The sequence below is a fragment of the Oryctolagus cuniculus genome, chromosome 10 (genome assembly GCF_964237555.1).
Source record: "Oryctolagus cuniculus chromosome 10, mOryCun1.1, whole genome shotgun sequence".
Classification (NCBI taxonomy): Eukaryota; Metazoa; Chordata; class Mammalia; order Lagomorpha; family Leporidae; genus Oryctolagus; species Oryctolagus cuniculus.
In genome coordinates this window covers 8,751,717-8,776,245 of record NC_091441.1, presented here as the reverse complement: position 1 = coordinate 8,776,245, position 24,529 = coordinate 8,751,717, and the positions used below count along the sequence as shown (strand labels likewise).

The window sequence follows — 24,529 nt, the reverse complement described above, 5'->3', positions numbered from 1 at the left end:
GTTGGGGCGCCGGATTCTGTCCCAGTTGCTCCTCTTCCAGTCCAGCTCTCTGCTGTGGCCCAGGAGTGCAGTGGAGGATGGCCCAGGTCCTTGGGCCCTGTACCCGCATGGGAGACCAGGAGAAGCACCTGGCTCCTGGCTTTGGATTGGCACAGTGCGCCGGCTGCAATGCACTGGCCATAGAGGTCACTTGGGGGGTGAACCAACGGAAAAAGGAAGACCTTTCTCTCTGTCTCTCTCTATCTAGCTCTGCCTGTCAAAAAAAAAAAAAAGATTCATTTTCAATTATCTTTATATACTTTATATATATATACATTTATATACTTTATATATGTACATTTCACTTCAAAACAGAATATCAACTTAGTATATACTAAGTAAAGATTCAACAATTTGCACCCACACAGAAACACGAGTATGCCGTTAATTCACATAGCACAACACAGAAGGACAGAGATCCTACATGAGGAGTAAGTGCACAGTGACTCCTGTTGTTGATTTAACAATTGACACTCTTATTTATGACGTCAGTAATCACCAGAGGCTCTTGTCATGAGCTGCCAAGGCTATGGAAGCCTCTTGAGTTTGCCAACTCCAATCTTATTTAGAGAAGGCTGTAGTCAAAGTGGAAGTTCTCTCCTCCCTTCAGAGAAAGGTACCTCCTTCTTTGATGGCCCGTTCTTTCTACTGGGATCTCACTCACAGAGACCTTTCATTTAGGTCTTTTTTTTTTTTTTTTTTTTTTTTTTTTTTTTTTTTGCCAGAGTGTCTTGGCTTTCCATGCCTGAAATACTCTCATGGACTCTTCAGCCGGATCCCAATGCACTTAAGGGCTGATTCTGAGGCTAGAGTGCTGTTTAGGACATCTTCCATTCTATGAATCTGCTGTGTATCCCACTTCCCATGTCGGATTGTTCTCTTCCTTTTTTATTCTATCAGTTAGTATTAGAAGACACTAATCTTGTTTATATGATTCTTTTGACACTTAATTCTATCATTATGATCAATTATGAACTGAAACTGATCACTTTGACTAGTGAGATGGCATTGGTACATGCCACCTTGATGAGACTGAATTGGAATCCCCTGGCACATTTCTAACTCTACCATTAGGGATAAGTCTGATTGAGCATATGCCGAACTGTACATCTCCTCCCTCTCTTATTCCCACTCTTATATTTAACAGGGATCCCTTTTCAGTTAAATTTAAATTCCTAAGAAGAATTGTGTGGTAATTAAAGAGTTCAACCAATAGTATTAAGTAAAACAAAAAAAGACTAAAAAGAATAAAGTATTAAGTTGTTAACAGTCAGGAAAAGGGCTGATCAAGTCATTGTTTCTCATAGTGTCCATTTCACTTCAACAGGTTTCCTTTTGTGCTCAGTTGTCACAGATCAGGGAGAACATATGATATTTGTCTCTTTGGGAGTGGCTTATTTCACTCAGCATGATGTTTTCCAGATTCCTCCATTTTGTTGCAAATGACTGGATTTCATTTTTTTATTGCTGTATAGTATTCTATAGAGTACATGTCCCATAATTTCTTTATCCAGCCTTCTGTTGATGGGCATTTAGGTTGATTCCATGTCTTAGCTATTGTGAACTGAGCTGCAATAAACATTGAGGTGCAGACAGCTCTTTTATTTGCCAATTTAATTTCCTTTGGATAAATTCCAAGGAGTGGGAGTGCTGGGTTGTATGGTAGGGTTATATTCAGCTTTCTGAGGTTTGCCTCCTCTCTTATCTCTGGAATTGTCATTTACTCAGTCGACATAGCAGGAATACAGCAGAATGTACAAGGATTGCCAAAGGGTTCCTGGATTGTTTTTTGAAAAATAGACAAAATTGAGGACCATTTTATTATCAGAAGGACCCAACTTGTGGGAGCCACTGGGTATCTAAGCTGAGGATGAGCAGAGCATGGATCAGGATCAAGTGATGGGATCCAAGTAAGGACGTCTGTCGACAAGAGAAGCCCTGAGTGTGCCACCGGGGAGAAACTTCTGCACAGGAACATGGTGTGACCCAGTACTGGGTACAGAGCCCAAATGACAAGGTGTTAAGGCGGTGTTAAGTAGTTTGTGCTTCTTGCTATCAATCTCTCTCTGCCTCTTGGTATCTTTGCTAAACTCCTATTGTATATGAGTGTGTGTATTTGTTTAAATACAAACTCAAATTATGCTATTTTTCTAGTTTCTGAAGTTATTCACATGTAACCATAGGCTGAACTACTTTTAGGACGTCTTCTGAGCCAACATTAGCTATAAGCTAAGTGACCCTCTGAGCACTACAGGTTATGCTTGGGTATAGTCACTTGCCTCAGCCATTGCAGTCTCTTATCTTGGTCATATTGCCTAACAATTGATGTGTATATATATCTGTTTGTCCTGCCCTTATGGCAACTCCATGTTTTGTACCTCTGGAGCTCAGGCTTGAAGCACAACAATTGTTCAGTAACTGTGAATTAATGTATGGCCAAACCTGAAACATGCACAGCAACTTAGCATATAGCAATGTTTTGGAAATTTTATACCATGATTCTCAGAATTCCAGCTATGTCTTAATAACAATAGAACCTGGGGCCAGCGTTGTTGCATAGTAGCTTAAGCTACCACCTGCAACATCAGTATCTCATATGGGCACCAGTTTGAGTCCCAGCTGCTCCACTTCTGATCCAGCTCCATGCTAATGCACCTGGGAAGGCAGCAGAAGATGGCCCAAGTCTTGGGCCACTGCACCCATGTGGGAGACCCAGATGAAGCTCCTGGCTCCAGCCTGACCCAGCCCTGCCTGTTATGGCCACTTGGGGAGTGAACCAGTGGATGCGAGATCTCTCTGTGTCTCTCCTTCTCTCTATGTAACTCCTTCAAATAAGTAGATAAATCCTAAAAAATAAGAAAATCTGAGAGTTATTTTTTTCCTAAATTATGCTAACAGATTAAAGGATTTTTATTATTTTTTTTCATTTGAGAGGCAGAGAGGAGAGTTCTTACATTCTGGTCCACTTCCCAAATGCCTGCAATGCCCCCCCTGTGCCAGGGGGTGGGGTTGTTCTGCTGAGATCTAACAGAACTTGTACATACTGTTTGTCAGTTCCAAGGAAACCACCCCGAGGGCTGGCCGGAAGAGACAGGGACTTATTTTACTCACAGGTGCCCGATGTTATGGTAGACAGGCCTAATCCACGCATGGTCAGAGCAGCTCTCAGTGTTCCACAAGAATGGTGTTCCAGCTCTATGACACAAGCCACTGTTGTGTCAGTCAGTCTTTCCCACCAGACTCCTTAAGATGTTTATGGCGTGGATGGGAGTTGGGGGCGGTGCTGACGCCCACCACCCCCAGGCATGGGCGAAGGGCAGTATTCCGAGACTTCCCCTGCTTGGGAGCAATGCTGGGAGCTGAAGCAGGGAGCCAGGAACTCCATCCAGGTCTCCCAGTATGAGTGACAGGAAACAGTCACGTAGGCTCCCACCTCAGCCTCACAGAGTCTGAAACAGCAGGAAGTCAGGAGCCTCAGCCAGGTACGGACCCTGCTATTCTGGTATGGGATGCAGGCCTCTTAATCGCCAGGCCAAACGCCGACCTCAATTTTTTTTTCAAAAATAATTTAACTAAAAAAGTTGGTAACTAGAGCTCTTTTTTCAGAAGCCTACATTTTTCATCTTTCTTATTATTCAACCAAATGAGTTCTCAGTTTGCTTCTATGTTCCACATCAAATAATGTTTTTTTTCCTATGCTGTTCATACGTACCTGAAATAATCAGGTATTCTTAAATAGAGTATACAGAAGAGAGTTACAGACTACACAGGTATATTTTATCAGGTTTCATTCTGTGCATTTGTGATATCAACCTTTTTAAAACCCAACATAACATTATATAGTTTGAAAAGGTAAACTAAAAGATCAATTCTACAAAAATCAATGCATGAAATAACAAACTCTAAGTGACTTGTTTTATAGTTTGCAATTGAAAAGGAAACAGACACTTCTACTCTGGGTGAACAGAAATAAAATGCCCCCAAAGACTCTGCCCAGGCCCAGAGCACAAAGAAGTGGGATGTAGCCCACCCCTCCATCACTGGAATCACCCTGGGAGAAGACAGGAGACGTTTCTTACACAAACAGCTGAGAAAATCAACAAAAGGCATCTACTAGACATGCTGTTGGAGCTTGGATATCATGACTGCCCTGGAATTTATTTTTTAAATTAAGTTTTTAATTTAATTTTCCATGATATTTTTAAAAAATATTTTTATTTGAAAGGAAGAAAGAGAGCAGGAAAGAGAGAGAGAGAGAAATCTCCCATCCTCTGGTTCACCCTCCATGTGTCCACAACTGCTGGGGTGAGCCATACTGAAGCCAGGAGCCCAGAACTCCCTCTGTGTCTCTGATGGGTTGGCAGGAACCCAAGCACTTAAGTCATCACCAGTGCCTCCTAGCAAGTGCATCAGCAGGAAGCCAGATTAGAAGCAGAGCAGCCAGGACTCAAACCAGGCACTAAGACATTGGTTTGGCCATCTAATGAGTCCAGAGGATGCCAAACGAGAAGTGTGTGCAAAGGAACAACCACGTGGAGAGTGAGGAAGCAGAGACAGCAAGCATGCTAGCCATCAGGTCAATGTTGTCTCTCCTTATAAAGGTACCTTGACTTGATCATGGGAGCTCCAGCCCACCAAGGTGATCCAGTCTAATCCTTTCCCAAATACCCCACCTTCAGATTAAGATACCTGGATTAAGTTTCTGCTTTCATTCACTATTATTATAGGACTTTGGGGATGAAGTCTGTTAATACATGGGCCTTTGGCGGGGGGAGTGCCCACATTATTACCTATTCTACAGTAGCTTTGAAGCTAAGAAAATCTAACCCCCCCTCCTTTTTTTAATACATCATTCACTTTAGGATTTTTGTCTATTCTGCAGATAAATGGAATGATAATTTTCCACTTTTATTCCATCTTGATTTAGTTTTGGCATAATGGTTACAATGACATTACGAGTTGGTATACTTCCCTCCTTTAATCTCAAAAGAATTTGTATAAAATCAGGAAAGTCTGTTATTTGAGTGTTTATTAGAATTTGCTTGTAACAACATGTTTTAGATTTTCTTTGTGAGAAGATTATAATTATTGCTTCAATTCCTTTAATAAGAACAGGACTATCAAAGCTTATTATTTTAATTATTTCTAGTAAATCATATTTTCTCAAAAAATTGTGTATTTCCTTTATACTTTTCAGGTTTAGTCATACAGAACTACTAACATTATAGTAATATCGTCACCATTTTTTAAATTTCTTAAAACAATTCATTAATTTTGATACTTTCTTCTTTTATGCAGATTTAAAACTAAAAAACGTTTTTGAAGATAACAAAAAAAAGGCAAAAGAACATTCATGTTTGCTGCATCCCATAGGTCTTCAGGCAAACTGTTTTCATTATCATTCTGTAAATTTCCACTGTGGATACTGCTTTAACCATTGGGGTACTTAGAATTATGTCTTTTAATTTCAAGGTATGTGAAGATATTTATCTTTTTGTTATTAATTTTAACTCAGTTACATAGTGGTAAGAGTTTTTAGTCTATGCGGACCTATTCTTTGAAATTTATTGAGCTTTCTTGGTTGCCTAATACTTGATCAACTCTGAATCTCTCATGTAGACTGAGGAATAAATGTGTTTTCTCTAATATTTGATACAGAACTCTGTACATATTCATTACAGCAAGGTTATCAATTGTGATTTTCAGAATTGCTACATCCCTTTAAGTTTGTGCCTGCCTGGCTATCAGTAATTCAGTGTGCTGAAACCTATTCCTGCGATGGTAGATTTACTCATTTATCTTTGTACTTCTGTCACTTTTTGCTTCATATATTTTGACTTTATTTTATCAGATGCATGCATGTTTAAAACTGCCATATCTTCTTGGTGAGATGAGTCTTTTATCATTATAGCAATTTTTATCTGTATTTCATTTATTTTATCATAAAGCCAACTGTAGTCTACATTAATATCAGTTGGTGATAACTAAAGTGGCAGGGAACACAAGAACCTAACAGAGAGTGAGACCTACCGGTTGTCTCAGCTCCTTGTAGGCACAGGGGTTTTGTTGCTGCCCAGTTTGCCCACGAGCACACTGAGGTCTTCCAGGGGCTGATTCTTTTCCCCAAGGTAACAGCTCGAAAAAGTGGCCTTTCAAGACCTTCTGTCTTCCCTCACAGGGTCTCACTGGGCTGTCTCTGCCCATCAAAGCTACAGCCACCACTCCCAACACATAGGTTTGCAACAACTCTCCTGTGACCCAGGTGGAAAGACTCTCATAATTCTCCTTCCTTCTAGGAGGGAATTTTTGGAGAGGGATCAACAGTTCTGATAGTTCAGCACCTTGGTCAATCCCAGACCCCATATCCTTAAACCACTTCAAACCTTTACATTATACACAGCTAATGCTTTTCATGTTGGATCTACCATATGTGAATCTGATTCCTATTTAGAGCTTCCTCATTTGAGCCAAACAGAATCACCCCACAGGAGCTTTTGTAGCCTCATTCTTTCAGATGGAGCTGTGTGTTCTTAGTAGCTGCTAAGAAAAAACCATGACAGGTTCAAGGTGATGCAGTTACAGTTGTTGTTCATCGCAGCGGCATTTTATCAATGTGCATTGTGGGAAGCTGCTCTTTCCTGGCCCCTCCCTTCCTGTGCAAAGAATGCAGTGTTCACCCGGTCCTGCTGCTGCCAGGAGCACCGGGAACAGGCCCAGGTGGGGGTTGACAGCTCATCTGTGGATCTGTGCCTTCGACACAGTGTGGGGGGTGCAAACTGGCTTCTATTTTTTCCCATGCTGCTGGAGTGAGTGGCAGCAGCTTATACAATTTTCAGATCTTACTGATCTATTTTTTTTTCAAGAAGCTGATAACTATGCTGCACTCCCAAACAGAGTATCTCAGGCAAGATCCTAGTAAGAACGAATCCCAGGAGTCAGCATTGTGGCACAGTGGGCGGAGCCGCAGCCTGCAGAACCCGCATGCCATATGGGTGCCAGCTCAAATCCCAGCTGCAGTCTACTTCTGAACCAGCTTCCTGCTAATGTGCCTGGGAAAGCCGCAGATGATGGCCCAAGTGTTTGGGCCTCTGCACACATGTGGGAGACTCGGATGGAGTTCCTGACTTCTGGCTTTGGCCCAGCCCTGGCCATTTGCTGAGTGAACCAGCAAATGAAAGATATTGCTGGGGCTGGCGCTGTGGCATAGTGGGTAGGGCTGCTGCCTGCAATGCCAGTGTCCCACATGGGTGCGGGTTCAAGTCCTGGCTGCTCCACTTCCAATCCAGCTCTCTGATGTGGCCTAGGAAAGCAGTGGAAGACGGCCCAAGTCCTTGGGCCCCTGCACCCACATGGGAGACCTGGAGGAAGCTCCTGGCTCCTGGCTTCAGATCAGGGCAGCTCCGGCCATTGTTGCTACTTGGGGAGTGAACTAGAGGATGGAAGACCTCTCTCTCTCTGCCTCTGCTCTCTCTGTGTAACTCAGGTGTTCAAATACATAAATAAATCTTAGGAAAAAAAAAAAGAGAGATCGCTGTCGCTCGCTCACTCTCTCTCCCCCACTGTAACTCTGTAACTCTGCCTTTCAAATAAATAAATAAATCTTTTTAAAAAAAAAAATGAACAATGAGTGTTTCATGTTGGTGCTATGTTTTTAGATCATAGCCAAATTACTGACTTTTCTCTCTCTTTTCTACTGAACTAAAATATAGTTTAAGAATTTTGAAGTGTCTTTTAAAATTTATTTATTTATTTGAAAGAGTTACAGGTAGAAAGGGAGGTGGGGGAGAGAGCGAGCGAGAATCTTCCATCTGCCAGTTCACTCCCCAAATAGCCGCAACAGCAGGGGTCAGGCCAGGCAGAAGTCAGGAACCTGGAGCTTCATTCAGGTCTCTCACAAGGGTGCAAGGTCCAAGTACTTGGGCCATCTTTCGCTGCTTTTCCCAGGCCATTAGCAGGGAGCTGGCATGGAAGTGGAGCAGCTAAGACTTGACCTAGTGCCCACACAGGCTGCCAGCATCACAGGGGGCAGGTTAACCTGCTGTGTCACAATGTGGCCCCGCTAACCGTCTTAAAGCAGCGCTTCTTCCTGCTTCTTTGTTTGCTCTATAGAATGTTAGGAACCCTATTCTCAAAAAGCAAGCATTCATGGTTCTACATATTTTGACAAAGTCAATAGAATTATGAGCTTAACATGAAATTCTGAAGCTTTTTCTAATAAAGCATTTTTCATATCATCCACTCCAATAAATTGTGCTCCTGCCTCATTCCAGGCATCATGAGAAACAGGGATTTCCATGCCGAATGAATCCAAGGTCAAGTCTTAGGGAGATAATGGGAACAATGGCTGTAGACAGATCAGCGTAAACATGAGCAAAAGGGCTCAGTGATGTAAAAGGTTGAAACACACACACACACACACACAACTAAAACAGTTATGGAAACTCAGGAAACAAAGAATTTCCCCTCAGCTGGGAAATCTGACTCAACTTCATGGGAGAGGTGACATTTCAATGTGGCCTTTTACAAAGAGCAGAAGAGGAAATGCAATGGTGGGTGGAGGCACACTGGGGAGGGAAGGTGAAGAATTAAACCAAGGAGGACAAGGAAAGGACAAAGATAAGCAAATCAGACAATGTGAGGAAAGGAGGAGGGTAAAGATGAGTTCAGAATAACCTCCAAGCAAATACACCAATTCCCAGACCACCTTTTCATAATAGTGAGCCAGGCAAGGAGCAACCACAAAGACAAAGGGAAGTTCAAAATTTCAAGAAATTTCAAAAGCTCATCAAATAGTACAGCTTCTCATCATTGATCACCATAGAATGGATTTGCTAAGACTCCATTCTCCAATGAAAACATACTCGGGGGCTGACGTTGTGGTGCAGCAGGTTAAGCCACCTCCTGGCATCACACTTGGGTGCCAGATCCTGTCCAGGCTGCTCCACTTCCAATCTAGCTCCTTTCTAATGTCCCTGGGAAAGTAGCAGATGATGGCCAAGGACCTCGGCCCCTGCCATCCACTTCGGAGACCTGGAAGAAGCTCCAGACTCCTGGCTTCAGCCTGGCCCATTTCGGCCATTTGGCGAGTGAACCAGTGGATGAAAGATCTCTTTCTTTCTTTCTCTCTCTCTCTGTGTGTGTGTGTGTGTGTGTGTGTATGTGTCTCCCTTTTTCTCTCTGAAACTCTGCCTTTCAAATAAATAAATAAATAAATCTTACAAACAAGAACAGAAACAACCATACTGGGCAGTACCAGAGCACATGTCCAGAGCAGGTGAGTGGCAGAGATGAGTGGACTCTAGTAGGCAATCATCATACTTAATGACACAAGGTTGCACTTGTTCTTAAACCATTTATACCACTTGGACTCATATTCCAATTCTACATTTGGTAAAACATTAATGACAGAAGTGAGATGAAAAATAAGAACTAATTTAAATGTTTTACAAACAATTGGTAATGAGGAGTCACCCAAATATTGCTGCTAAATCTGGAATGGGAACTTAAATACAAAAGAAATCAAACACATTGAAATCCTACACTGTTTCCCAGAAATATATAAAGCTATTACACATTAGTCAAAAAACATTCCTTTAATTATTTAAGGAAATGGTGATGCTAACTACCCTAATTTGATCATTATTCATTGTATACATGAATAGAAGAATTACATTGTGCCCCCACAAAGAGACAGAATTTTGAAAAGGTCATAGTCAAGAAGAATTTCTGAAGAAAAGAGTAAAAAACAGAGAAGAATCCGGAAGAGGTTGGTTTGGATTGCCCAATAAGTGCCCTACTAGTTTTTGTTCCACATTCAAAAACTGAAACTGAAAGTTGTCTAAATGCATAACATGTGATTTATGACCAAAAAAAAGAAAAAAAGTACCAGTAAAGGAACTACATTCAGAAGAGGCCTGTGCCCTTAATCAAGATTGGAGAAGAGACACTTTTACACATTTGAAATAAAGTGTACATTTTTTAAAACTTCAGTTAATCTTATTTCTTAATTTACCAGCCAGTTTTAATGCTGAGTGTCTGCTCAGATCAATTGCTCTGTCTTCCCAGCCTGCTAGAATTCCTGACAGCTGATGCCTCTGTTTCACAGGGGTAAGCTGCACACAGCGCACTCAGTGTCACACTGGAAAGTCACCTTCCTGATGCTGAAGCTCTACACACAGCCAAGACTGATCAACAGTCTAAACGCAGATTGAATAAACTCAATAAACATCTAATCTATTTTTTATTTAAGGGTATTTTAGTTTTTCATCTCTGTGACAAAATTCCTCAGATTATTAGTTTTATAAAGACAAAAGAATTTATTTGGGCTCACCATTCTGGAGGTTCACAGTTCAAGATCCAGTGGCCCCACTGGTTTGGCATCTGGTGAGGGCATTAGTGCTGGCAGAATCTTGAGGTGGCAGACAGCATCCAATGGAAAGAACAAGTGCAGAAAAAGGATCATATGGCAGGCCAGGAAGCAAAGCGAGAACAGCTGTGCCTGACTCGTTTATATATTCAAATCTCTCATGTGAACTACCTCCCAAGGGCATGCCTGAAATAACCTAAGGACTTCCCACTAAGCCCAATTCTTAGATACCAAAATTGGATGACATTTCTACCTTCTTAGTCCCATCAATTTATGATCTTGAGATTTAAATACATGCATGAGATCAGGAGCCGTATCCTAGTCAAACCATAGCAAAGAAAATGTACTTTTGCTCCTCATTATATAGCATTTTTCTCTTAAATCAATTGGAAAACTGGCCCAAGTAATAGAGCCTGGTAGCTGTCTAGCCAACCCCACCTCCCTTTGTTTCCTAGCAGGAACTGTTACTGAATATGGCAACAGTGTGCAGGAAACAACAATTCTTAGCCTCCTTTGCAGCTGCGAGTGACCATGTGCAATGTTCTGTCGGAGATATGAGTGCAAGTTGTTGAACCAGTCTTTTGGACAGACTCCTTAAGCAAGAAACAGACAGTGGGATAAGTGCTTTCCCATCTTTCTCCTTCCTGTGTTCATAAGGACATTTACTGAGGAAGTGTGCAAAGAGAAAGGTAAGCAATTGAGGAAGCTGTTAACTATGGACAGCCTACCTGTGGGTTTCCTCAATGTGTAAAACAAAGCAAACAAAACACAGAGGGGGAAAAACCTTCCTTACTGAAGCCACTATTATTTTGGACTTTATACCCTAAGAAATATCATAGCTATTTCTAACAGATTAAAAAAAAAACGGTTACTTTAAAGCAGGTATTATAATGGATTCTTTGCTAACCAATCTTTATGAATAAGATCATAAAACACTTATACATATTGTTTCCATTTTAAAATCTGTTTCTTTCCATGGTAAGCCAAAAGAAGAACATTCTGATAAAGAATTCGAATAAATAACGTTTTGGAATTTACACATCACTGTGTGCAATCTGCTACCAGCATGCTGAGTTCCACTGCCCGGAAGAACCCAAAAGGGACAGACAGTCCAAAGGCACAGCCATCAGCAGAGGTAAAAACAAGTGTAGGGAAGAATTCTTCTACAAGGTCTATGTTAAAGCACATTTTTTTTTCTCTTGGCTTTCATGCAAAATTAAAGAGAAATTTATTGAGCTTTTGTGAAACATTTTTCTAAAAATGATTTTTTTTTTCTGAAGCAGATTTTCAGGCACAGAAAGGAGCCAATGAAATGTGAAGATGAACTAGATGGGAACATTTAAAGCAGTATCACACTGAGATCCTCCTGTGCATTGCTGCCAAGTCTCAGAACTCCTGGGGTCTGGGCACAGCCTTTTCTACATCTTAGCCTCCAGGCCCAGCATACAGTCCCACATGACTTATTACTGGAGTTGCATAAAGAATGTCCTATGAGGAATAACTTCTAACTTAGAAAAATAAACTCTAATTTCCCAAAAGTAAGTCTCCTAATTCACAGGAACAATAGCATTTTATCATCTAGCCCTTTTGTCAACAACAGAAAGAAGAAAATAGCGACTTCCAAACTGAAGGGTTCTTTCAGCTAAGATATTCTTTTGGCTCCTAAGATTACTATTTTTAACTTTCCAGTTTGATAAGTCAAATGGAGAAAGAGCAATATTTGGCCAACTGACATTCCATTAAGCTAACTTGAAAAGCAGAATAAAACACACCAAATGACTCAGGTATATTACGAAATTCAAAAGGTTCATGAAGGGGATGGCGCTGTGGCCCAGCGGGTTAACGCCCTGGCCTAAAGTGCCTGCATCCCATATGGGCACCAGTTCTAGTCCCGGCTGCTCCTCTTCTGATCCAGCTCTCTGCAGTGGCCTGGGAAAGCAGTAAGAATATGGCCCAAGTCTCTGGGCCCCTGCACCCACGTGGGAGACCCAGAGGAAGTTCCTGGCTCCTGGCGTTGGATTGGCGCAGCTCCGGCCATTGTGGCCAATTGAGGAGTGAACCATTGGATGGAAGACTCTCTGCCTCTCCTCTCTCTGTATAACTCTGACTTTCAAATAAAAAATAAATAAATCTTTTTTAAAAAGGTTCATGAAAAAATGAAATTAAAAGATAAAAATTAAAAAATGCAAACCTTATTTCTCAACATAAGCTCCATCAAGTTCAAGACACTTTAGGAAGCACTGATACCAGTCATTTTGCCCATTCCCAAAGAACGGAGGGTCACGTGAATTTGTGTCAATGCCATCTTTTTACATGATTAATTGAGGAAACTTGGGCGCTCCTTAAAGATTGTATTTTTTAAGATTAGGAAAGAAAAACCTCAGGAGGAGCCAAACCAGGAATGTATGATGGATGCCTAATGATTTACCATCAAAATCTTCTCAAGACTGCCTATGGTTGGTGAAAGGAATGAGCAAGAGCATTGTGGTGGTGGTGAAAGACTCTCTCATGAAGCTGTGGCGGACTTTCTCAAAACACTCCTAATAAACACATGTCACCTTTCTTTGGTCCTCCAAAACTTCAACAAAATGCTTCTCTAAAACACCATGACCTCTGCTCCGACAGTCTGCTTTTGCTTACACTGAACCACCTCTGCTTCTTGGTAGCCATCGCTTTGTGCTCTGTCTTCAGGACTGTAATTGTAAAACCATGTTTTATTTTCTGTTAGTTCTTCGAAGAAATGCTTCAGGATCTTGATCCCTCTTGTTGAAAACTCCCATTGATAAGAGCTGACATTGTGGCACAGCAGGTAGAGCCATCACTTGACACACTGACATCCCATATCAAAGCGCTGGTTCAAGTCCCAGATGCTCTGCATCTGATCCAGCTCTGTTAATGTGCCTGGGAAAGCAACGGATGACGGCCCAAATACCTGGGCCCTTACCACCCATGTGGGAGGCCCAGGTGGAGTTTCAGGCTCCTGGCTCCTGCTCCAGTTCCAGCCATTGTGGCCAATTAGGGGAGTGATGGAAGGTGTTTCTCCTCGCTCTCTCTCCCTCTCTCTCTCATATGTTGCCTTTCAAATAGATACATTTCAAAAAAAAAAAAAAACTTCCATTGAAAACTCAGCTTTTTCTGAAGCTGACCTAGTGCAATAGTTTCTGCACTCATTGAATGGAAAGTTTCTTCAAATTTTTCAGTCAGAATTGTTGAACAAGTTGAAATTTCTATGGTATTGGCTATTATTTCTGCTATTTATTGTCAGGGCTGTACAATTATCACACTGTTTAATTAGGGCACAAACAATTTTTTCCTTGCAAACTGATATGGAAAGCCACTGTAGGAGTCATCTTTAATACCATCTTCTCCCTTCTTAAAATGACTGATCCATTTATAAAATACTGATTTCTCTGGGGCATTGTCACTGTAAACTTTTGGTAAAGCATCGATGAATTCAGCAGCTTCACCATAGCTTTGATGTTTTTTCTTGCTTCGGTTTTAGAATTCATGTTGCTGTGAGCCATAGGGATTTTGTCAAACTCTGTAGTTCTTAGTGCCTCAAACTAGATCTTGTTCAGACGTTTTTCAGTAGTAAATAAACTTTGTTCCTCTGAGATGACATTGTGAATAGTCACAGATTCCCATACAATACAGTTATGTGGTTTCAGGAATGTTATTACAAGGTTTTATTCCAAGAATTAATTTATTTTGGTGCAAAGAAATCTGGAAGTCCATGCACTGCTTTTCCATAATATGCGTTTCCGTAAGATTCCTGAAAACTCTTCCTACCTACCCTGTGAGCAGCGCTTTCTAGGACTTATAGGTTCTCAGAAAGGACGTGGCACATACCTACACCACCAATCTTCTCAGGACTGAGGTGCATCTCCTCCAAGAACCTGCGATCCTTTGGCATTTCCTTCCCAGCACCTTCCCCTCCATGAGGGAATGTTTTCAAGGAAACAGAAGACTTAATATTTTATTTAAAGTTAGGTGATTTTTAAAGAATTTTTGGACAGCGCCGTGGCTCACTAGGCTAATCCTCCACCTAGTGGCGCCGGCACACCAGGTTCTAGTCCCGTCGGGGCGCCAGATTCTTTCCTGGTTGCCCCTCTTCCAGGCCAACTCTCTACTGTGGCCAGGGAGTGCAGTGGAGGATGGCCCAAGTCCTTGGGCCCTGCACCCCATGGGAGACCAGGAGAAGCACCTGGCTCCTGCCATCGGATCAGCGCGGTGCGCCAGTCGCAGCGCGCCGGCCGCGGCGGCCATTGGAGGGTGAACCAACAGCAAAGGAAGACCTTTCTCTCTGTCTCTCTCTCTCTCACTGTCCACTCTGCCTGTCAAAAAAAAAATTTTTTTTAAAGTTAATCACTGACAAATCTAAGGGACAATTAACTATGGTCCAGGTCCTGTGCCCTGTGCTCAGTGCTTGCACCAACTCCACAAGTTAGCATCTTTACCCCCACCCCAAGTAACTGAACAGAGCCCCAAACTTGAAATTGGGTCCCCACAAGCACACTGGGGTAGCCAGGCCAGGGGACTCCAGCACCCTCTACTTTTTTTTTTTTTTTTTTTTTTTTGCCAGGCAGAGTTAGACAGTGAGAGTGAGAGAGCCAGAGAGAGAGTTATAGACAGTGAGAGAGAGAGAGAGACAGAGAGAAAGGTCTTCCTTCCATTGGTTCACTCCCCTAATGGCCACTATGGCCAGCACTGCACCAATCCGAAGACAGGAGCTGGGCACTTCCTCCCGGTCTCCCATGTGGGTGCAGGACCCAAGCACTTGGGCCATCCTCCACTGCCTTCCCAGGCCACAGCAGAGAGCGGGACTGGAAGAGGAGCAACCGGGACTAGAACCCGGGGTATCGGCACCGCCGCAGGCAGAGGATTAGCCTAGTGAGCCGCGGGGCCGGTCCAGAGCCCTCGACTCTTAACCGCTTTCTTAAGCTCTTTCATTTATTGAAATAACTACAGTTATCTTTGCTACCATTCTGTAAAATCTAAGGAACATGATGGCTCAAGTAGGAAGCTTGAAACTTCAGCAACTTGAGAAAATGGGGGCACAGCCAAGGTGCAGCCACAAACACTAATGATGGAAAATTACTGCAAGTAATGAGTTTACCACCACAAAGGAAATTGGTGACCTGGAGTTAAGTAAGCAACATTCTGTTTTCACTTGATTCTTTACAGAACACCAAACAAGAGTACATCCATTATTCACCTTCAAATGTTTTTAGAAAGAGTAGGAAAATACTTCAGCTAGGTCTTCTAACTATCCTTTTATTTATTTCTTGTTTTCAATATTAATGGCCACTCTCTCCCCCACCTTGCTCAAGGTCTTCAATCCAGAAACCTCACCATCAATGTGTAAACTTAGGTTCCACATGGAAAGCTTTTAAATGCTTCCACACAGACAGACATACACTAACCCAATCAAGTAAAGATGCTAGGAAACTGAAAAAGGAGATGATGTGTACAAAGTAGTCAATATAGGCCAGCGCCGGATTCTAGTCCCGGTTGCCCCTCTTCCAGGCCAGCTTTCTGCTGCGGCCCGGGAGTGCAGTGGAGGATGGCCCAAGTGCTTGGGCCCTGCACTCGCATGGGACACCAGGAGGATGTACCTGGCTCCTGGCTTCCGATTGGTGCAGCATGCCGGCCGTAGCGGCCATTTGGGGGGTGAACCAGCAGAAGGAAGACCTTTCCTCTCTCTCTCACTGTCTAACTCTGCCTGGCAAAAAAAAAAAAAAGTAGTCAATCTACTCATATCCTGGGCACTTGTCAACACTGGGACATGTGAGAGAGAACCAGATGCAGGTGCTGATTCTATCACCAAGTAAGCTTACTGATAGTTTCATGTTCTAGGTTGTTGTCAGAGAATTAACCAGTGTTTTTCAATTTATGCTGAGCACACCTGAGGAAGTTGCTAAGAATTCTACTGGACACATCCCCGAGACTGTCCCAGGGGTCCAGTTATCTGCATTTCACCAGCATCCCAGAGATTCAAATGCTGCTGCCACCAAGGTGGATGCATGCCAGCTGCTCACACAGTGGGTCATTTACCTCAGGTGACTTCTGTCTAAGCATCTTCCACACGGGTGGACTGGGCACAACATGAAGAGGCCCAGCTGTGAAGACCACCACCCAGGACCTGCACCGTGCAGGTCTCTCAGTTCAGTCCTGGACACCAACAGACCCAAGTTTAAGCTTTCCTGAAGCCGTTGCCATCTCCTTTACCTGTGGTCTGCAGTCCTACTGGCTTCAACAGGTAACATCCCTTCCAACGTTAGTGCATGTGTTGCCGAAGCGAGCACAACAGGTAACATCCCTTCCAACGTTAGTGTATGTGTTGCTGAAGCGAGCACAACAGGTAACATCTCTGAGTGGTTCTGATACCTGCATTACAAATCCTCCTATGATACTACCATGAATGCCAGGAAAAATAATTACAGCTCCTCCTGGTCCAAAGAGAAGGCACAGTGTACTCAGATACAGAAACCAACCCAGCCATGAATCATAAAGGGAAGGATCATTTCGCTGGAGAGAGCAAATTTTTAGTAGAAAAATGGTGGTTGTCTTTTAAGATCAAAATACAAAGACATATATTTCAGTGGGGAAAAAAATAAAAGACAGCATAGCATAGTAATTAAAAACATTTTAAAGATTTATTTTACTTGAAAGGCAGAGTTACAGAGAGAGGGGAAGACAGAATCTTCCATCTGCCAGTTCATTCCCCAAATGGCTGCAACAGCCAGGGCTGGGCCAGGGCAAAACCAGAAGCCAGTAGCTTCATCTGGGTTTCCCACATGGGTGCAGGGGCCTAGGGCCTTGGGCAATGCTCCACTGCTTTCCCAGGCACATTACCAGGAAGCTGGATTGGAAGTGGAGCAGCAGGGGTTCAAACTGGCACCCATATGGAATACCAGTGTTGCAGTCTGTGGATTAACTCACTATGCTACAGCAATGGCCTCAGAAATTAAAATTTTTAAAAATCAAGGCTTATTAGCAGTTATCCTGGGTTCCAACCACAAATACTTACCAGGCACAGACCATGAGCAATTCACTACCCCCTCCGACCCTCTGTTTAGTTATCTCTAACACAAAGATAATAAAATTTTAGAGGAAGACAAAGTGAATAGTAAAAGTTTTCAGAATAGTAGCCAAGAATTATGATAAAGAATTCCTAAGACTCCTGCTCTTAGTATTGGTGAATATTCTAGAACACTGGTATGTTTACTGCTTCAAATTAATTTGGGCTGATCATAAAAATCTGGGCTTCCTAGAATTTTTCAGACCTCTAATCACTAATTCTCAGATACCACAAACTTACCTGTTGTTATTATACAACACACATTTTGTCCTAATCCATCCCACTTAAATAACATCACATGGCTTATTCTGACATTAGCAATTTCCTATAACCACTTAATAAAAAAGATGTTTTTCTCTTCTCTTGTGAACCATAATCCAGTTAGAAAAAATAATTTTTCTAAAACACTTCTCTAAGTAATGTGTATCTCTGTACGTGTGTGTATTTGCTTTTACTTTTCTTAGACACAGTTTTCTCTTCTTTCAGAAGTGCTGGGAGAGACTCTGAAAGTGACTGCTACATGCCGAGATGCCTTTTCACACGCGCGCGAGGCCAGAAGAGCTTCAGATTCTGCAGCTGTCCAGTTGAGCATCTCTAATCTGAAAACTCATAATCTAAAATGTGCTGAAATCTGAGAGCTAGTTTGTTCTTCCTGTGCTTTTCACAAGTATAGCAATACCATTATACTAAGTTTAGTACTACACTTTTTCATTATAATTTTTTTAACATTTGCCACACTGACTTCAAATGTAGACATTTACACATATATACTGTTTTTTCTTGACAACAGAGATATCAATATCAGCATGAGGGATTCTTGACAATGATCATAACATGGGGAAAGAAGAATACATTGTCATTTACATGGTATGATTTATGAAGCCCTATTTATAACTAAATACCAAGTGAGATCACACTAAATTATTATACTCTGTATATATTAACTTCTATAAATAAGAGAAAACATGTGTTTCTGGCTCTGGCTTCTTTCATTTAGTGTAATGACCTCCAGTTCCATCCACTTTGTTAGAAATGTCAGGGCTTCATCCTTCTTTATGGCTCAGCAATATTCCATCGTGTATATATACCACGTTTTCTTTACATAATCACCAGTTGACGGACATCTAGGTCAATCCCACGTCTCTGCTACTGTGAACTGAGCTGCTATAAATGTGCGAGCACAGGCATCTCTTTCAAATGCTGGTTTCATTTCCTTTGGAAATATTCCCAGGAGTGGAGCAGCTGGGTCATTTGGTAGATCTATTTTTAGTTTTCTGAAGAAACTCCACAATGTTTGCTGCAATCTGCATTCCCAACGGTGCATTAGAGTACCTTTTTCTCCACAACCTCACCAGCATTTGGTGGGGCGGGGGGGGGGGGGGGGGGGTTCTGGATAATAGCCGTTTTAACTGAGCTGAGGTGAAACCTCACTGTAGTTTTTAATTGCATTTCCCCGATGGTGAGTGATCCTGAGCATTTTTCATGTTTCTGGTGGCCATTTCTATTTCATCTTTAAAAAATGACAGTTCAGGTGTCTTTCCCGTTTCTTAACCAGATTGATTGTTCTGTTGTTGCAGAGCTCCTTGAGCTCCTTGTATACTCTGGATATTAATCCTTTATCAGATGCATGGTTTGCAAATATTTCCACCATTCTGTCTGTTGTGTCTTCTGCTTTGTTAGTGTTTCTTGTGCAGGAGCTTCTCAGCTTGATGTAATCCCATTTGTCTACTTTTGCTTTTGTTCTAAATTTAAGAACGGTCACATTGATACAAATATAAGAGTAAGATAAATATAATTATAAATCAGTGCTCAAAATGTTTTTGATTTCAAAGCATTTCAGATTTTCAGATTAGGGATGTTCAAAGTCTACTTGAATTGATTCAGGTTTAGATACTGGGTTCAAAAATGCATGCTGGTTAGAGTTACGCACTGAAGTACTCTACACAGCTTGTTCCTCCTATATTTTTCATGATGTTTGGATTGAGCTAGAATTTGAACCCAGGCCTATAGGACTATAACTCTTCTTCCTCTTTCTTAACCACGTAGTCTTTCAGAAGCTCTGAGGTAAAAACTGTAAATAGAACTGTTTTACAAATGATTTAGAAAAAAGTTATAATCACTGAAAATTGCACGAGGAAGCTACTCACAAATTTATACACTTACACAACTATATTCTTTCAAACAAATGCATGCTGAAGGCAGTCCAAAGGTTTGAAAACCAGGGATTTGTATTGACAAGGGCCAAATTTCATGGCAAAATTTTTTAAAAAGAGTGAAAACAAAATGCAATACTTTTCTCCAATTCTAAAAATTAATATTCATAAGGTTGATAAAAGTCTTCAAGTAGTAATTAGTGAATTTTCAGTTTCGAAAAATATTTTTATTAAATAACTTAAATAGGATTTATACAAAGAAATTGCATAGAAAAGGGTAAAAAATGTTTATGTTCCCAGAACTTTCTATCCCCTTTTTAACATCCCGTCAGCTGCTATTACTTCTAGAGAGCTGCCCCAAGTGAACAGATTCGGTGTCACCAATTCTACTTCTTCCAGGGGTGCCCGTTCTGTTTCTCATAGGAAACGAAGGACGTCGACACCTTGCAGTCAGCATATCTTCAGGAGACAGTTGCTACACAGCGCTGGCTTCAAGTTTAGTTCCCTGTTGGTGGCGGTCAGTTTTAGGGAGCATCTCTTGGCACTTAGGAAGAGTTAAGGTGTTGCACAAGGTTTTCAAGACATTTCAAATAATAGGCATTTAGTGAGTTTTCTTCTGAGTTTGAGAAAGCTGAGAAAGAAAAATAAGAGTATAAAACTACTAGTTTCCTAAAATCAGCATTCCACTTAAGAGTGGCTACACACAAATATATCGATTTATATATAAAATTCCATACATATTTAAGCTCTTAATTTACGAACATCGTAAAGATATTTTACACTTAAAAATCAGGAAACTATAGAATTTGTGTTTATTTCTAATTAATGGTTTACCCAAAAGAGTATTTTAAAAATATACCTCCATAATAGGTACTAGCTAAATAGATTATTAACTACAATTTCAAATGAATGCCATTACTTTTTAAAAAATGTCTATCCTTCCTCAAGCACAAACTTCAATGTAACTCAATTATATACAACCTCTAGAAACTTATGGTCACAGATAAAAACAAACCAAAACTTCTCTCTCTTAAAAAAATCAGACTATAACAATACAGATTAAAGATCAATAGATCCATTACAGTAAATACACAGTTTATTGTGGTGAGAAAAATATGATTCAGAAATGCTGAAAACTAGTATCAGCTAAAATGAGTAAAGCACTTTGAAAAGAACATCTTCTCTCATACCATGACCAGATCACACAAGGACACAGGGGTAATGACATCTGTTCTTGGAGAACGAAAATTTGACACCCTTTTGCTAAATCAAAGTTTTTTGTTCAAGGTTAATGCTAATTGGGTCCAGTTCTTATCACCTAAGAACACACATTAGCACAGTGGTAGCCACTGGCAAAAGAAATTTAATAAAGAAAAAAAAATGACTTGGAGAAAGATCAAACACACATTTTAAGAAACTATTATATCTCAAACCATCATCTATAGAAATTTATTATTTTAATGTTACAAAGGAAATCAAGAAACAAATATTGGCACATTTTACAATGTTTTAACATTTTGGCAAAAAATTTCCTCAAATCCTAGCAAAAGAGTGTAAAAACTATCATTTTGCTACAGCTTGTCCAAATATTTCAATAACCAGAGAATTCACTTAATAGCCTCCAAGTTTAACTGTAATCTCTCTAATAAAACTTACCTTTCTTTGCTAAAGAATATGCTTCATCCACTCTTCTTTTTATTGATGGATTCCTCAAAGTTGTTTTCGCCTAGAGATAATAATGAACAAACCAAATATTAGATTTATTCACACATGTTAAGGACTGGGATATCAGAATATTAATTCTGCCCATTGCTATCTATATAGTCTTAAACAGGATATTATAAAACATAATAAACTATAGAATTATGTGAGCATGTTCTATTGTGCCATCCTATAACGCAACCATTCTACACATCCTGAAGTCTCACCCATAACCTTTCTTATCTAATTTGATTGTTTCTCTACTACCCATGTTCCTTCTTCTCCTTTCACCCCTAAAATCAATTTATTGTCTGAAACTTTAGTTTCAGTGTTTAATAGTCTTTTATAACTCAGATTTGAGAATCTCCAGACTGATTTCCATAGTGGCTTGACCAGTTTGCATTCCCACCAACAGTGGGTTAGTGTCCCTTTTTCCCCACATCCTCGCCAGCATCTGTTGTTGGTAGATTTCTGTATGTGAGCCATTCTAACCGGGGTGAGGTGAAACCTCATTGTGCTTTTGATTTGCATTTCCCTGATTGCTAGTGACCTTGAACATTTTTTCATGTGCCTGTTGGCCATTTGGATTTCCTCTTTTGAAAAATGTCTATTGAAGTCCTTGGCCCATCTCTTAAGTGGGTTGTTGGTTTTGTTTTTGTGGAGTTTCTTGATCTCTTTGTAGATTCTGGTTATTAACCCTTTATCTGCTGCATAGTTTGCGAATATTTTTTCCCATTCTGTTGGTTGTCTCTTCACTCTCCTGACTGTTTCTTTTGCAGTACAGAAACTTCTCAATTTGATGCAATCCCAATAGTTGATTTTGGCTTTGACTGTCTGTGCCTCCCGGGTCTTTTCCAGAAATTCTTTGCCTGTGCCAATATCTTGAAGGGTTTCTCCAATGTTCTCTAGTAACTTGATGGTGTCAGGTCGTAGATTTAGGTCTTTAATCCACGTTGAGTGGATTTTTGTGTAAGGTGTAAGGTAGGGGTCTTGCTTCATGCTTCTGCACGTGGAAATCCAGTTTTCCCAGCACCATTTATTGAATAGACTGTCCTTGCTCCAGGAATTAGTTTTAGATCCTTGATCAAATATAAGTTGGCTGTAGATGTTTGGATTGATTTCTGGTGTTTCAATTCTGTTCCATTGGTCTATCCATCTGTTTCTGAACCAGTACCATGCTGTTTTGATTACAACTGCCCTGTAGTATGTCCTGAAGTCTGGTATTGTGATGCCTCCAGCTTTGTTTTTGTTGTACAAGATTGCTTTAGCTATTCGAGGTCTCTTGTGCCTCCATATGAATTTCAGCATCATTTTTTCTAGATCTGCGAAGAATGTCTTTGGTATCTTGATTGGGATTGCATTGAATCTATAAATTGCTTTTGGGAGAATGGACATTTTGATGATATTGATTCTTCCAATCCATGAGCATGGAAGATTTTTCCATTTTTTGGTATCCTCTTCTATTTCTTTCTTTAAGGTTTTGTAATTTTCATCGTAGAGATCTTTAACGTCCTTGGTTAAGTTTATTCCAAGGTATTTGATTGTTTTTGTAGCTATTGTGAATGGGATTGATCTTAGCAGTTCTTTCTCAGTCATGGCAGTAAGCACAACAAACATTCCAAATTGGTCAACAAACATGTATTGAGTGGCTACAGACTGTCGAGTCCTGTGCTGTGCCCTGGGGACCGCTGGGTGGACAGGACAGCAGCACCTCTCTCCTCGTGTCGGGAGAACCACCGGCACAGACAGGTTGGCTGACAGCACCACTTCAGGAAGGTTGTCTACCTTGGCACTTGCGCTGTTTAATCACTAGGCACAGTTACCTCTTAGGAGTGATTAAAGACGAGAGGCCAGAGGAAGAGCAGACACAGTACCCACTTGGTCTCGGATTCACTCTGGGCAGACCGTACATGGAAGCTCCTAAGAACTGAGCAGACCTCAAAACTCAGTGCTGATGTGCACTAGGGAAGGGGAATCCTATGACTGCATAAAAGTTCATCATCTGGTTTTACTTCAAGATGCATTTTTCCTTGACATAAATTTTAGAAGAAATGATCTTTCCTAAATTGTATATGGCAAATCCATTTAAATTACAGGAAAACTAACTTAAAACAGAGATACTCTTCTGAACTGAGACATTCAGTGAAAATAATTCAATAAAAATATTGACTGATAATTTCCTAACTGTATGCATGAACAAAGGAAATGTGTATCTGTGACTTCATTTGTGTTTATTTTACTAATACTCTCCTGAAATGGTTGGCAGTATCCTGGTCACTTGCCTGCCAGGTATGTCAATGATTTAAAAAACTGACCTTCTGATAATTGTAAATTAGAGCCCAAAGCGCAGCTGCTCCAATCCTCTGAGCATTTTGATTCTCACTTTCCAGACAGGCAGCTAGCACAGTAATGACTTTTTCTAAAAATAAACACATTAAAAAGAAAGTCCAGTTCCAGACATTACACTGTATTCTTATCTTCAACTAGTTGAGTTCCCACATTCCCCCACTAGAATATATATACAAAAATGGTATCAGTAGACCATGGCAAACAATCTTTTATAATTCCTAATACAATGAGAGGCCAGCTTCAAAACAACTTGATTTCCTGACAGGTAGTAGAATGGTCAGAGAAGCTGAGGAGCCTACATTTTGTAGCACATTCAACAAAGGCACATTCATTTTATAACTCTAAGAATGCAAAAATAAATACACACTTACATTAACTACTTTTTCAATTACGGCTCACAATTTAGAATACAGGAAAATAGATTTGCTATCACAAGAAATCATAAAGACCATTATACAAACATACCAACAGTAAGGCTGCCATATACAACAGTAATCAAGAAATACAACACAAGTTGTATGGCTGCTGTATAAAACAGTAATCAAGAAATACTATACCAGTTAAATCTTCTCTCTTAAAGATTCTTATTTATTTGAAAAGCAGCAGAGTTACAGAAATAGAGACAGACAGACAGACAGACAGATCAGGATCTTCCATCCAATAGTTCCCTCCCCAGATGGCTGCAATGACTGGGACTGGGCCGGCAGAAGGCAGGAGCGAGGAGCTTCATCCAGGTCTCCCATGTGGGTGCAGGGGTCCAAGCACTTGGGCTGTCTTCTACTGCTTTCCCAGGCAAGCAACTGGGATTCAGACTGGTACCCACATGGGATGTCAGCATTG

General features: G+C 40.9%; 1 protein-coding gene and 1 long non-coding RNA gene across 5 annotated transcripts in view; one reads left to right on the top strand and one right to left on the bottom strand.

Annotated features, from left to right (window-relative positions):
* Window positions 1–2,919: 2,919 nt before the first annotated feature.
* Window positions 2,920–12,535, top strand: LOC138844012 (uncharacterized). The gene is made up of 2 exons (XR_011379298.1): window positions 2,920–3,521; window positions 5,338–12,535. It is a non-coding gene; the product is annotated as an uncharacterized lncRNA (long non-coding RNA).
* Window positions 12,536–19,844: 7,309 nt separating this feature from the next.
* RTTN (rotatin) overlaps window positions 19,845–24,529 on the bottom strand; it is a 230,378-nt gene continuing 225,693 nt past the window's right edge. For all 4 annotated transcript variants that reach the window (XM_008261459.4, XM_051851884.2, XM_051851886.2 and 1 more), the window contains 3 exons: window positions 23,656–23,759; window positions 21,296–21,365; window positions 19,845–20,270 (listed from right to left, as the gene is read on the bottom strand). In XM_008261459.4, the coding sequence (XP_008259681.3) occupies window positions 20,185–20,270; window positions 21,296–21,365; window positions 23,656–23,759 (260 nt within the window). In that variant the 3' untranslated portion in view covers window positions 19,845–20,184. The remainder of the gene's footprint in view (window positions 20,271–21,295; window positions 21,366–23,655; window positions 23,760–24,529) is intronic.